Genomic DNA, 13748 nt, shown 5'->3' with positions numbered 1-13748 from the left:
GAATGTATACATTATCAGCGGGGTACTTTTATAACCAGTTTAGTGTGTGAAGCGATTAGTTTGCCTGTTTTGCTCATGATCCCACACCCGTATCTTCCCATCAGAACCTTCTGGCCTCACCCAAACCACCGGTGTTGCTAGGGTGAGGAGACAGAACATGCCTGTCAAGCAGCTCGGGCCAGAGATGGGTTAGGACACCACTACCACCTGTGGGAATGGACTGGCGCTGACGCCTATTTTTAAGCAGCTAGTTGGCGCAGGACGTGGCTGATACTACACTGGGAAGGAGAGGAGCTGCACCAGACAGTGTTCCCTGCCCCACCCCCCTCCCCACTACTCCCATTAGCTCAAAACTGCCAGCTAGCAAATAGTCTTTCATTTCAGGGAAAACAGTTATGGAAAAACAACTCACTCACTCATGTAAATTCCCTGCCCTGAAATCGTTCTGAGATGGAGGGATGGAGCAACAATTAAACAAAATGAAACTTGAAAAGCAATTAGGAAATACATTTTTTTTTTTTAGAACATCAGTGACTCCCAACAGTATATTTGTGTGTCCACAAATTAGAAATCCGTAAATGTCTCTAACACCATGGTGTTAGTAACTATTTTCCTCCAAATATTCCTTTCCAACGGTAAACACCATATTGTTCAGGACAGAAGTCTTCAGTGTAAGCGTTGTCTTCAACCTGAAAGTAGGTTTGAAGATGAGATATAGATATATTCTCTCTACAACAGACGACTGTGACAGAATGCCCCTGGACCACAAAATCTCTCCTGAAGCCCCCAGCCCACCGGAACAAGGCTGTCCTCATGATTGTGGGCCTGCGCCTGAGACACCAGATCAAACACGCCATGCCTCATCTCTGTTGGCTTCCAGTGAAAAGTGGAAGTGAGTTGAAAACATTAGTATAATCCATCAACAATTTATAAAGGATCAATGTGCATAAACATCAAAAAGAAAATCATCAAAAAAATACCATGGCCATTGAAATCCATTAGAGGTTCGCATCTAAAGTCAGAGAAAAGGGGAGGAAGCTCTTAGCATACAGCCCCAACCTCTGGATGGATTTAAGGAACCCCTTCAAACAGTTTTCTTTTCCCCCAGATGTAAGTCTCCCAGAAGCATACTTACACGGGCAGTAGGCACTCTACTAGCCATTTTAAGGTGAAATGAAGGAACGTCTCGAACTGGGAGAGCTGAGCTTGGCCCCAGTGAGTGTGGAGTCTTGAGGCTAAAGTACTGGGAGAGCTAAGCCTAGTGGTGTGAGTGATTGTGGTTTTGAGGTTAAAGTACTAGGAGAGCTGAGCTTGGCGGAATGAGTGTGGGGTTTTAAGGATGAAGGGGCAGATTATCAAGACCCTTGCACGTCACTTTTCCCATGTTAAAAATTACGCAAACGTGGCGCAAGGGGCTTGCAAATAAGTCCCGTAGTACCGGGAGAGCTGTGTTGGCGCAAGTGAGTGAGTGTGAAGCATGTACGGCTCTAGTTCTGAGAGGCCTTTGTTTGTGGGGCTCTCCTCTTACACCTTTGGTACTGGGGGGGAGCTCCGCTTGCTGTCAGTGAGCGTGAGGTAGAACGGATGTAGTACTGGCAGAACTCAGGGGCAGATTTTCAAGCCCCTTGCGAGACATTTACGCCGCCGTTGCGTCACTTCTGTGACGCAGCGGCGGCGTAAACCATGCGCCATGTTGCGCCTTATTTACAACGTGACGCATCTAGGGAGATGCGTCACGTTGTAAAGCCCTGCGCTACATTAAATCTGCGTCAGGTTTAATGTATGCAGGGTGGGCGTTCCGTCGGAAAAAGCCTTGGAGAAGTGACGCAGTGAAATCTACAAGATTTCACTGAGTCACTTTTCCGACGCTGCTGCATCAAAACCCTGCGCCTGCTTGAAACAGGCGTAAGGCATGACGCAGCATTTTCGGTATGGGCAGCCCCTGAGCATTGCTGGAGTTGCGTCGTGCTTGCGACACGATTCCAGCAATGCGCCGCCCTTATGCCATCAGATACGTCACGCATCTGTTTACCCTTGCGCCATGATGCGCTGCATTGTAAATGCGGTGCATCTGTGGTGGCGCAAGGGTAAACTTGCGTGACGCATCTTTCCTGACGCATCCCTGCTGATTTGCAGGGATGCGCCAGGAAACATAAATCTGACCCTCAGTTTGACAATAGGGCGCCCACAGATGTAGTACTGGGACTCGAGCTCCGTTTGGTGTTAATCAGTGATTAGCCTTAGGGGCTTTAGCACTGAGAGACCTCAGTTTGGTGTCAGTCAGTGCCGGCCTCTAAGGATATAGAACTGGGAGAGCTCGCTTTGATGCGAGTGAGTGAAGGGCCCCTCGGACTCTAGCGACGTCAGAGCTCAGTCAGGTGTAAGCGAGGGAGAAGCCGCTGACGCTGCCAGTGTCCGGATGCCGGCCAGCCGTTGTGCGCACTGGACGACGTTTCCACTACTTTTGTACGAGGAATGACCTAAACTAACAAACATTCCACCAAAATAGCACCGCACGGGTCTGAGGAACTGAGATTAGATCCGGGAGGAAGTCCAAGGATTGCTCAATCCTGCTGCTGATAAACTCATTTTCACTTTCATGTTGTGTGACCAGTCAGAACAAGAGCGGCTCGCGTGCCCCCTTGCGGGAGGATAACTGTGTGTATAGTTGATATTCACACTACATAGTGGCTGGGTGCATTGAGCAAGGGATGAACTAGCACCTTGGATACTCGCACAGCTCGCATGTTAGAACCGGCCAGCGGGGCTGTGGTAGAGTCAGTCGCAAGTCTGCCCTACAGTGCCCACTGAGGCGAGAATCGTAATTGGAAACAGCATAGCTATTCGTTTCTCCGGTGGTCTGCAAGGTTGGGGACCAGGGGGCTGCTATGATCCAACCCTGAGAGTTCTTACTAAAACATTTGCTTTGATTTAACACCATTTGGACTGATTGGGAGAAAACACCCTTTTCATACACACACTTACAAACAACCCTTAGAGACTGGGGTCCTCGCTAAGCTAACTTACCTGAAGCCATGTGTGGCCAGTTTGACCATTTATGCCAAAGCTGACTTTGGTTCCTTCTAGTCCAGGTGCCAGTTGCGGAGCCAGGACTCCTAAGGAGAGACTAAAATCTGCCAAATGTTGGCCTTAGTTCATTTTCTCCATGTCATGCAATATTAAAAAAAAATGAAATAGTGGATTGCCACTGGGTGTCTTTGTAGGGATATTTTGGTCAGGAAATAAAGCCGATAACTTTTTGCAGTTCTTTAAGACAAACTACTAAAATTGATGGGCAGATTTACAAGCCCCTTGCAACACTTTTGTGCCACCATTGCGTCACTTTGTGATGCAGCGGCAGTGTAAACAATGTGCCACGTTGCGACACATTTACAACGTGATGCCCTGCGCCACATTATACCTGAGTCAGATATAATGTATGCAGGGTGGGAGCTCCGACGCAAGAAAGCTTTGTAAAAATGACACATTGAAATCTACAAAAGTAACATAGTGCAGCTCAATGTGCTGCTTTGCGTTGTTTTGCATCAAGGAGACGTTCCATGGGTGGTGCATGGCGTTCCTGTGCATTCGCCCATTGCCTTTGACACAAATCCATATATGGAAATAGTTATACATATGATTTGCTCCAGAATTCTATGCCTCCCAAACGCTGGCACCAAGAGGAGCAAAATGTGTATTTCTCCTCGTTTTTTCCTCTTTGCATGTGTGCTGCATTTGCAGCACATATGCAAAGAGGAAATTGCCTTTCAGCATAGTTTCTTTTCCTGAAGTAAGGCATGCTTCCTGCACAAAAACTATACTAACCACAACACTTTGGCGCAAGGGCACCTGCGTTGGCTCATGACTCCAGTAAGTGCGCCAGCGCAGGCAGAGTGCAGAACTGTGCCTTTTCTTTATAGATATGGCACAATTCTTCTGTCTCCAGTAGACGTCTAGCAGTGCAGCAACTTTGCTTGCTGCCCTGCATTGCATCAAAGCTTTGTTAATCAGTGCCCTGTCTGCCTCTTCCTATGTAGGACAGAAACATCTGTGGGCTTGCTTATCGCCAGTACACTTAGGAAATTAAAACTGTCACATCTACCAAGTACAAGATTTTATTTGGCATCGTCAGGGGTGTTATAGTTGGAATGCATAATGAGCCCCTAAAACCTCTGTTAGACCTTTGTAAGGCACCATTATTAAGGGCAACATTTTTTCTTATTTACCACAATAGACCCCACCGGTGTTGGGTCCGATTGAGTGGGAGAGGTATTTTTTGGGAGGGACAACCATTTGTGTTCTCCTTTGAAAGTACAACAACCACAAAAAAAAAACGGGCCCCTATCCTTTAGCCATACCTCTGGGCTTTCACACCTTTTTGTGTAGGCATTTCCTCACCAAAAGTGTGTTTCAACTGACTGGCCACTCTACACATCCAGTATTATGGATTTACACACTTGTGCAAAAAGATTGGATCAGGATTGCCCCACACAACCCCCGGGTGTCAGGATTTATCATCTGCAATCTAATGTGTGCCAAAGAATCATCTAATGGCGAACGAGCCCCTTATTTAGGGCTGTAAGTCGATCATTAGAATGAGATTAAGGGGAGAAAAGAAACAATCCAATAAAAATCCCTACCACCTGCCAGTCAAAACTCACTAATCTTTATTCTTTGGTGGAGGAGGGATGATTAACAACAAGAGAAAGTCGGACAGTAACAGTCCTATTATGGTGTTAATAGCCACTAGTGGTCAGGTCGACATGTTTCAGCCCTCTGGCGGGCCCAAGGGGGTCTAGGGCTTTCTTCAGGATCAAGTTGGACTCTATTTGACCCTACAGTTTTACCCTACAAATACTTCACATGCATTCCAATTTTACGCATACAATACCAGATTTCAGTTTGGTCGGGAGGAGGCCAGGGATACACCTTAGGTGATCTGGCGAGGGAGATCTTTGACAAAAGTGTAACTATAGGACTCCCTCTCTAACCCCACCATAAGTTGAACGAGCCCCAAATATTGGAGGTTACCTCCTAGGACAGAAGGACCCGGATTGAACCACATGGCAATCTGGTATTGTATGAGTAGAATTGGAACGCATGTGAAGTATATGTAGGGTAGTACTTTAGGGTCAAATAAGGTCCAACTTGGTCCTGAACCAAGTTGTGGCCGCCAGAGAGCTGAAACATGTCGACCAACCATTATTGGATATTAGCATCATAAAGGGCTGTTACTGTCCCACTTTCTCTTATTTTTAATCATCCCTCCTCCACCAATGAACAAAGATTAGTGAGTTTTGACTGGTAGGCGGTAAGGATTTTTATTGGACTCTTTCCTTTATCCCCTTAGTCCTTTTTCCCTTAGTCTCCTTCTAATGACAGACTTACAGCCCTAAATAAGAGTCTTGTTCACCATTAGAGGATTCTTTGGCGAATGCAGGATGGCTGATGATGAAGCCTGACACCCTGCGGGGTGTATGAGGTCATCCTGATAAATTTGTCGGCCCACCTGTGTAAATCCATAATACTCATTGAGTAGAGTGGCCAGTCAGTTGATACACACTTTCAGTGAGGAAATGCCTACACAATAAGGTGTGAAAACTCAGAGGTAGGGCTAGAGGTATGGGACCACTTTGTTTTTTTGTGGTTCAACTTTTTTTCTAGACATCTTTGCATGATAAAGCTAATCTGAAAAAACATAAGGGTGTTATGTTTTGCAAACTAATGAATTAATGGAAAAAAATAAAAGATTGTTCTTGAACTTCCTTCAAGTGAGAAAAAGAGAGTTGCAGTGGCGGCAACAGTGCCAGTGGCAAACATGTAGTCTTCGCCATTTATTGACGCCTTGTTGATGCTTTTGCCTCCGTTAAACTTGTGATTTTTGCCACGTGTGGGCTTAGAAGGAAGAATAGGTTATACTAATGACATTGTTATTTTTCTCTGCAGTACCTGCAGCGCGAACGGAGCATGGAACTGCGAGCAACATGTCTGCCTGATCGATGAACAGATGATTGATGCGGTCAACAGAGGGAATTATGGGTAAAAATGTCCACCTTACCTCTACCCTCCCCTGAGCCCACAAGCCACCGTTGCCTCCCCTTACCTCATTCCACCCCTAAATCCTCAAGTCATCTTCACCTCCCTTATCTCTACCAACACCGGAGCCCTCAAGTCACCCTCACTTCACTTTACCTCTGTGCACCATTGAGCTCTCCCTTCACCCTCAACTTCCTTTACCTCTAACCACCCCAGGGCCCTCAAGTCACCCTTCCCTCCCTAATCTCTAACCACCCAAGAAACCTTAATTCACTCTCACCTCCCTTTCCTTCTACCCACTCCTGAACGCTCAAGTGACCCTCACCCCCATTACCTCTACAAACTGGTGAACCCTGAAGTCACCCTCACCTAGCTTTACCTCTACCCACATATTATTTTTAATAACCTAGAAAGGGTGTTATTTAAAAAATACTTATCTGTCTGGTAAAGTACTGCATGGTAAAGGTACAAATACTAACCTTCTGCCTGTGTGGTAATGTACGCCATGGTAGAGATACAAATACTAACCTTTGTGGCAATTACCTGCATGGTAAAAGCTGCATGGTAAAGGTTCTGCATCGTAAAGGCTGGTTCCCCTCAGGCAGGACAATTCCCCTCTTCCATAAACACTCTCCTCCCTTCATCCTAGCACCCTTAGATATTTTGGGGGCCCACTTTGTTGGTTTATACCCTTTAGTATGTTTGGCAGACACCTTCGCATCTTTGACATTTTGCTCCCCCCACCACACCCTATACTTTAGGTCTGGTCTTTTATTTCTTTTTACTTGCACCCCCTTATCCCTCCTCCTGCATTGCTCCTTGTTCGGCCTTTCCTGCCTCTACCCCATTGTTGATTGCCTCACCAACACCCACCCAATCCCTCTTCCTTCATTGCTTGCCCTCTCCCACCAGAATTAAAGCACCTAAAAGTCACACCAAGGGATTTTAGGATGCTTCAAGGATGCAGACGGCACTGCTTGGCGTTTTTGCCACTTCATGTGGGGCCAACACGGTGGACTACACTTTGGACATGAGATAATTAAATGTTATTTTTGTGAAGGCAGAGAATAATCCCGATACTAAGAAAAAAGATCCCTTCCCCTTGAAGTCAGTGCTAGCCGAGTCATAGTGCTTTTTTCCCCCAACTTTCAGTCATGCTGCACATGGCTAAAAGAAATTGACAAAGCCAATAACACTCCTATAGGTGAGACCTATTGACTTTCCAAATGCGTGCTTCTCTTTTTATTACCTTTTGAATCTATATCGTTCCCATGCTCTCTCCCTCTCTGTCTCTCTTCCTGATTCTATTCCCAAACTAATATGCATGGGAAAGACCACCCCAAGGGCTAGGAGTGTGCGATGTAGGGCTGTCATAAGGAAGCCTAAGAGCCTTGCTTAGAGGTTTGTGGAATCGGAGCTCCTCTGTCAATTGGCAAGGCATTTGCTTCATTACATAAATAAGGGGGAGGGGTAATGTAAGCCAAAACCCTTTAACTTCTCTTTGTAACTGTTATACACAAAAACAAGTTTTCAGTTATTAATACTAACATTAGGAGAGATCTCTCTGGTTATAGCAGGGCTCTCACCCACATCGAGATGTGGCATGCTTCATCATCGGACTTCCCACACCCTGGAGCAAAATGAGTCCAAGGTGGGTTACTATTACACTAAGTGTCGGAGCAAGGTTTTTTTTGTGTAAACTGATAATGTATAGTCCACACTAACCAGAGATCCGGAATGAAGATGAAAACTATCTAAGATTATCTAAACCCATTGATTTATTAGAGGATAACCTGATAGGATTAAAAACAAAAATAAAGGAATGAACGACAGGGAAGTAATTGCCCTATCGGCCCATCATGGTCAACATGCTTTGGTCATCCTACTATGCCTCACAGGGTCAGCGACCTTCTTCATGGCCTACAGTATCTGGTCAGTAAGCTACCCAAAACATTTCACTAGGAGGTAATGTCACTGTTATCCTCCTGTCCACTAACGGACCTAATGGGACTGTCTTTGCACCCCAAATTCTTATTTTATAAAAAAAACACTAAAAGTGTCAGAAAACTGCTCCTGAACAAAAACAATGCTCTGCAGAGACAAAAGATTTAAAACAAAATATACACAAATTGAGTATCAAGGACAGAACATGACATACAAGGAATACATACTACACTGATATACCTGCCACTATGGTCAAGTGGTGGAACCAAAACACATATATATCACAAAGCAGGCCGTTTTTTGCATGCTGGCCATTTTTAAAATCAACACATATGGCACTAACGTGACTGTAGCCAAAACCCCAGTGAGCAAACTGGTTCACACACTGATGCCTACACAAATTTGTGCAATGCATGTCGGGGAACCCAAGGGAGCGTTGCTCTGTAGTCACACTCTAAGAGACATGTCAGGTCTCAAGATATCTCATCCATACTTATCAACAGTCATGTAGGATAAATATTCACCCTTTCCAATGTATATCACTAGTATTATGTGCCATCATGCTAGCCCTATGCCCAAGGTAGCGTTTTTACACTGGGTCAACCATTTGTTTTTAATCCCATGGCACAGCAAGCAAGGGCATACCCTGCCACTTAGGACAAACATAGAAAAGCAATGGAGTAAGGCCCATATCTCTGTACTGGGGTGAATGTTTAACATTGTTCAGCATTCCATCCATCAATTGTTCTTTTTGCATTTGCCACCCCGAGTGGGACGGGTCTGCCCAGACATGGGTCCCGTGCTCACCATGCCACTGGAGTCAAGCTAGCCTGGCTAATGGGTTGTGATACCACAAAACCGGTCCCAGGATGCTTGCTTCTGGTCCTGGGAGGATGTGGACTGGCAGTTCGGGCTGGACTGCTCTCAAGGGGAGCAGGGTCAAGACTGATTTGCAGATGGCTAGGTCCAAACTGGAATGGCACAGTGAGCAAAAAAACAATGGATTTAGGGTCAGATCTCTGTACTGGGTGCAAATGTTTGACATTGTTCAGCATTCCATCCATCAACTGTTCTTTTTGCATCGGTGATAAACTTGCCTGCTTGTGTTGTGTCTGAGCTACCAGGCAAGTTGCTTCATTAGAGAAAGGACAATATCTCAGATCTAATGTGCTTGGTTAAGAATCTGAAAAAGTCAGAGAAGGGGGTTGGGAGGGTATATTATCGGGGATACTGATTTTTCATTTAGAGTTCAGCTGGTGAGGCGCATAACGAGTTAAGCAGGTAGGAGTATGGCCTAAGACAAACAGATGTAATCAACAAGTGTTTATTAATTTCACAGACAGTGCCTTGGCTAAACTTCTACCCAGTCCTGCTGCTGCAGACTCGTTCTTCGAGTGACCCACCCGCTCTGATGAAAGCTGAATGACTAAAAGTTGAGCTGTATTACAATAGATGTGATTTCTTTTTCTCCCTGCAGCTGGCGTGCCGCCAACTACAGTCAATTTTGGGGGATGAGCTTGGACGAGGGAATCCGCTACCGCCTGGGGACGAGTAAACCTCCATCCTCCGTCATGAACATGAACGAGTTACATGTGAGTGCCTTTCTGTCATACAGATGGTTTACCTACAGTTATGTGCTTTTCAACTCAAGAGTTTTCATCGCTCCATCAGGCCATCAGTCTGTGGGTGAAAACTGGCTGTTTGTTCTCTTCCTTAGAAATGCACACAAATGTGTGTGGGGCGACTCGGAATATGTACATCTTGTTCAGAGACCTCCTCTCAAAGGAGGACTACCCAAATAACATAAAGCACCACACACGCCCCGTTCTGATCTTGCAATTGTAGAGGGCTGTGGGCTGTACTGCTACTCGCGTTGGACTAGAGACAGCTGCACCCTGCCGGGGTATCACAGAACTGCCTAGGCCTCTTCTGCTACTCTGAATGATCTCTTCATAGCTCCTCTAAGATCCTTATTGAACCTCTCTCCCCTAGTCTGTGCCCACATTTATCATCTTTATCTCTGTTCCTCCCGATTGCTTTATCTCTCATGCTGAGGGTTTAATCTCTTCACTGAGGAACGTAGTGTGGGTCTCATACTCACAACTGCTCATAGCTTCCTCATTACTCCTGACAGAAGGTGAAATGTTAGAGCAGAGGAACTCACTGATCACCTTCTTCACCTGCTTTTGGTGCATTATGTTTGCCACCCTCACAGGACTCAAGGGGGCCTCAGTGGTCCTGTGACACCAACAGGAATGCTCTCCTCACCGCTTTGCAATGCCTCCCCAAGCTCTCTCTCCTGGCACGTGGAATGGTCCAAGAATTCCCCCTTTTGAGAATATAATGGTTCTTTCATTCGGGCCAAGTCTGAGATACGATGCTGGAAGGCGCACAAAACGTCTGTACGATAGGCCGGCCTGGTCCTTATCAATTCATTTCCTCCAGGAAATCCAGCCCGCCACCGTGGGGAGGAAACTCTGAGCACATATTGTTACAGGCTCTCCTTCAGCCCCCACCTCTTCCTCCCCTTCCAGGAGACATGATCACAGCTTGGCCAGCGTGAGGCAGGGAGCACATTAGGGCAGTGGGGCATGGCTAACTCCTTCAGGAATGAACGAGGGAGCTACAGAACCGTCAGCAGCTCAGGAGAACAAGACACGGCCAGTGACGAGCGAGGATGCAATTGTACCACTAGGCTCTTTTGGAGAGGAGGATGGAGCTAGGGTCCTGCCAGCTTCTTTATGTGCACACTGTGAGGGGCTGTGCAGAGTCTCAGGTTGGCTCTAACATTTCATCCTCTATCCGAACTGTAAGTGAAGATGTGAGGATTTGTGAGCACTTGGCATCTAATATATCCCTTAAGGGAAGGCACCCACACTAAACCCTCAGCAAGGAAATAAAGTAGCTGAGAGGAACACGTTCTGTAGAGTCCTATACAAGTTTGACTGGGGTCTGCCAGTTCCTTTAAAAGCTGGCAGCCTCTACACCGGTGCACTGGGTGCTAGGGTCCCCCCAGGAAGTGACAGCATGCTGCCAGTTTCTTATAGCGGACACAAGAGTGCGAGGATGCTATCAACGTCTCTGTGCATGCATAATACTGGGCGGGTCCTGTCAGCTTCTTAGGGAGTGAAAAAGGGTGGCAGGGGCCTGCCGGTTTCCTCACAAGAACACCTGGTAGTAGGGTGTTTAGAGCTTCTTAAGAAGGGCACACGGGTGCCAGGATGTTACCAGCTTCTTCAGGAATGCACAGGGGTGGGGGCGTCCTGGCAGCTTCTTCAGTAATACACAAGGGTGGCAGGGTCCAGCTGGTTCCTCACAGGTGCATTTCGTATTCGTCTGCTGCCAGCTTCATAAGGAGTGCCCAAGGGTGGCGAGGTGCTTCCCGCTTCTTTGCAAGTGCACAAAGGTGAAAAAGAACTGTCAGCTTTTTCAGGAGACACTAGCCTTTGTGCACCTTTGTCCTGGATGTTTTCAGTTCTGCTTATTGAATTACTCTTGACTCAGCATTTTTGTAATTTGGATCACAGGTTGCAGTGGACTTCGAGCCTTGGAAGTAAAGGCAGTGCTCAAACGATGATCTATGCAAAGCCGACCCCTTTACAGTGGGTGCCAATAAACCCTGCACATGCTCATCTGGCAGAGCGCTTGTGCTGCTGACAGTGTCCCTATACTCGCGTCCTTAGTTGGAGGGTGTGCCACGTAGTCTTTCCAACAGGGCAGTTGCTTGCCCAAGAAGGTATATCACAATCAGGCTCCCAGCAGGCTGGGTCCCCACCTCACAAGAATGTATGTATACATGCAAACAACTGCCGGTCCATGTGCCGCGTGGCGCTCAGCCATTATTCACTGATGGCGCGTCGTAGTCACAGGGACCTTTCATGATATAAATCTAGAAAACATATTGGAAAGCACTTCCAAAACCAGTCAAGATACACTCACGAGAGGGTTGATATCAATTCATTATTTGCTGCGTTAATAAACTAGAAAATAAATAGTACAAATATTATTTATGATAAAAATTAATGTAAATTCATTTTACATATTTATTTAAAATATAGAAGCAAATAAAAAGGTAGCATCACTATTAACTCAATTTTGAATGATACCTTTTATTGAGGTAAATATAATCAATCAAAATAAAATACATTTCTGAAGTTTGAAGTAAAAAATAAGTTCTTACATAAAGTAAAAAGAAAATAAATTCCTTTATGCTTCATTAATAATTGTGAAAAGTGGTGTATAGAATTTATTAAAAGTCATTTGATAATATTTTACATTTTATATGTCAATGATGTGATTAAAATATTTTGTAATTACATTAAAATCCTAAAATATTTTAATACATTTTTTTAACCTTCAATTATATCATATGTATTTATATTTTTCAGTATTTTATATCATGCAATTTATTTTAACATTATTTTATCTGGGTTTTTCATTTGAAGTCCCGAATGCTATTATTTTCTATGGGCGGGGTTGCACTATCAGGGTTTGGCCATGCCTAGGCCAGACCTACCACTGTTTTTTAGTTGTAAATAACACTTGTAAGCTAAACTCCAGCCCACTTTTCAAGGGGTGGAGACATGTAAATTGCACTTTATTTTTAGTTTCTTTACACTCGAATTATGCGATCAGCCAAAAGTAGTAAAGTAGACAAAAGTATAAGAGTAAATTAAACATGTACATTTACTCATAAGAGTAAGTTATCTTTGTGGATAGGCCCGATAGTTTATTAAATCAAACACAGGAGGCGTTTGTACAATTCATCATAACTTGAACTCACATTGTTGAGGCTACTCGTGTATGTGAGAATGAAGAAAAAAGAGGCTAGCTGAAACAAAATATTTGCCTAACATCACATCATTTGGTCAAGTGGGAAGTCAGGGTTGATCCCAGGTTTTCTGGTTTCATACTGTGCAGTTTAGCCACTAGGTGAATATGTTTTTCTCGTACCTTTTAACATCATCGATCTAGGCTTTGTTTTTCATTCTTGGTGGATGAGGTTAGTGTGTGGGTGGCAGGCCACACCCACATGAAAGCTTGGCTCATTTTGGGCTTGAGAGTCCAAGAGGCCCTCAAGATGAGCTAGAGAAAGCCATCGAGCTTGAAACTCGCTCACGCTTTAAGTGGCTCACCCGGCTCACTATTATGGATGCCCAAATCTGCTGCATAGCCCTTAAACTCTCTCTGCTACACCTGTGCCATACATCAAAGGCCAAAGGCAGCAGAATAAAAAGGAGAAATACTCAGAATCAAAAAAATCTGCAAATGCACTTGAGTCTCTATATAGCTACCTTGGTCACAAGGTGGATGAAGGAGGAGGCGGGAGGCAGAGGGTAGATATGGAGGGAGGTGGAGGACTAAGAGGTGGCAGGAGACAGTGAGAGGGTAAAAGGATAGAGTACAATTGGAGAAGTGGGAGAGAGTGTACTGTATTGTTTTATATTGTATCATTTGCACACAGTGCACACTACTGGCATGGTGTCCTTGTCAGAGGACCCCTCGCTTGTTGAGTAGGCTTAGAAAGGTGCATGTTTGTTATGTAACCTTTGTGGACACTGATGGGTGCAGTGTGCGAGGATCCGCGGTGTGCCACAATCAGGGGCATAACACAGGCCCCTGCAGCCTCTAGGGGGTAGGGGGTCCCCCAATCCTCCAAGGGACCCTCAACCCCTTCAAGGTGGCACCACACTCAGTCCCAGGCCAATAACTGTGCCTGGCATACAGGATAATCAGGGGCCCCTCATCACATTCATTTTGTGGCCCCA

General features: G+C 45.4%; 1 protein-coding gene across 1 annotated transcript in view; it reads left to right on the top strand.

The window, feature by feature from the left end:
• TINAGL1 (tubulointerstitial nephritis antigen like 1) overlaps positions 1–13748 on the top strand; it is a 144988-nt gene that overhangs the window by 89878 nt on the left and 41362 nt on the right. The window contains exons 4-5 of the mRNA XM_085648481.1: positions 5947–6039; positions 9458–9572. Of these exons, the coding sequence (XP_085504607.1) occupies positions 5947–6039; positions 9458–9572 (208 nt within the window). The remainder of the gene's footprint in view (positions 1–5946; positions 6040–9457; positions 9573–13748) is intronic.

Source organism: Triturus cristatus, chromosome 3_2, assembly GCF_964204655.1.
Source record: "Triturus cristatus chromosome 3_2, aTriCri1.1, whole genome shotgun sequence".
Classification (NCBI taxonomy): domain Eukaryota; kingdom Metazoa; phylum Chordata; class Amphibia; order Caudata; family Salamandridae; genus Triturus; species Triturus cristatus.
Note: the sequence above shows the minus strand (reverse complement) of the source record. Positions and strands in the feature narration are given on the sequence as shown.